Genomic DNA, 1,422 nt, shown 5'->3' with positions numbered 1-1,422 from the left:
ATGTGGCTTATACACTAGCAAGTGGAAACAGCTAATATAGTAATGGCAGTAGTTTATGTAGCCATTCTTGGTAGTCTAATGATCACTAAATATGCCAATTAAAATAGTTAAGTATTAATTCAGTGGAACGCAAAGGTCATGTTTCAGTAATATGTCAAGCAGCCCAACTGAATAAATTTTGCAAAAGTATTGATACTATATTGTATATAATGAACTTTGATGCCAAAGAGACCAGGGTACAGATACTTCGTTTCCATTACCCAAAATGGTGGCTGAGCATATAGCTCTATTTTTGGTTTTAAAACCTGGAGCTATGACTGCTTTCTTTATTTTCATGAAGGGAATGCTACCATAGAATTTCTTGAACATTAATGTTCTGATATTTATCACCAGCATTATCTTTCTGGATTGATTGATTCAGTAGATGAATTGTTCTGCCAGTTAATATTTTCCATGATAGCATATGAATGAGATTCTATACATTGCATTACTTTCTATTCCATGCTGTTACAGCATCTGCAAAAGATGCTGTCTAGAATTATGACTAGTAATAAGCATTTGGTTGAAGGTGACTGAAATGAAATCCATTTCAGCCAAAATGGATTTTTCAGTTCAGATGTAGTGGAAAAGGCTATTCTAGAGTGGGTTTAATGAAAGTCAGAGTTTTAACAGCAGTATTAAACAATATTAAGCTTATGTGAGAAAAATAGGAGGAAGATTTGTTGGATATGTTCACTGCCTTGATTATTTGTGAAAACAATAAAGGAGGGATATAAATAAAATTCCTGGCTTAAAAGTTTGTTCATTTTCTTGACAGAACACTCAAACCACTATTAAGCTTTTCCAAGAATGTTGCCCTCATTCTTCTGACAGAGTGGTACTAATTGGTGGAAAACCTGATAGAGTTGTGGAATGCATCAAAATAATACTGGATCTTATATCAGAGGTAATTTAATCTAGAACACCTTTGCATGCATATCCTCCTCTCTTTATATATAAAGTCTGTTTAGAATTGAATATGAAGGCATATAGTAATGTATAGAAAGCAAAGCTGTTTAGCTGATATAGGATTAGATTTTTAAAGTAACATTTCTGAAATAGATGCTATCTGGTCAGTACTTTTATTGCTGTTTTATTGTTTCTGTGTAATAATACAATCAAGATAGTATATTAATAAGCCAATGCAATGCAAAGTTTATAAAGGTTTAAAATGAGATAACTGAATATATTGAATTGTTTCTGTTTCTCTTTTTTTATATTAGTCACCAATAAAAGGACGTGCACAGCCTTATGACCCCAATTTTTATGATGAAACTTATGACTATGGTGGATTTACAATGATGTTTGATGACAGAAGAGGGCGTCCTGTGGGGTTTCCAATGCGGGGCAGAGGGGGCTTTGATCGAATGCCTCCTGGCCGTG

General features: G+C 33.7%; 1 protein-coding gene across 1 annotated transcript; it reads left to right on the top strand.

Annotated features, from left to right (window-relative positions):
• Positions 1 to 817: 817 nt before the first annotated feature.
• LOC107302210 (heterogeneous nuclear ribonucleoprotein K-like) lies at positions 818 to 1,416 on the top strand (the record flags this gene model as incomplete). The annotated part of the gene is made up of 2 exons (XM_015831320.1): positions 818 to 946; positions 1,263 to 1,416. Coding segments are annotated over 2 exons (283 nt in total), but the record flags the coding sequence as incomplete, so codon positions are not given.
• Positions 1,417 to 1,422: the final 6 nt, after the last annotated feature.

Source organism: Protobothrops mucrosquamatus, unplaced genomic scaffold, assembly GCF_001527695.2.
Source record: "Protobothrops mucrosquamatus isolate PMUCROS unplaced genomic scaffold, P.Mucros_1.0 scaffold35473, whole genome shotgun sequence".
In the NCBI taxonomy this organism is placed as follows: domain Eukaryota; kingdom Metazoa; phylum Chordata; class Lepidosauria; order Squamata; family Viperidae; genus Protobothrops; species Protobothrops mucrosquamatus.
This window is presented reverse-complemented; position numbering and strand designations above follow the sequence as displayed.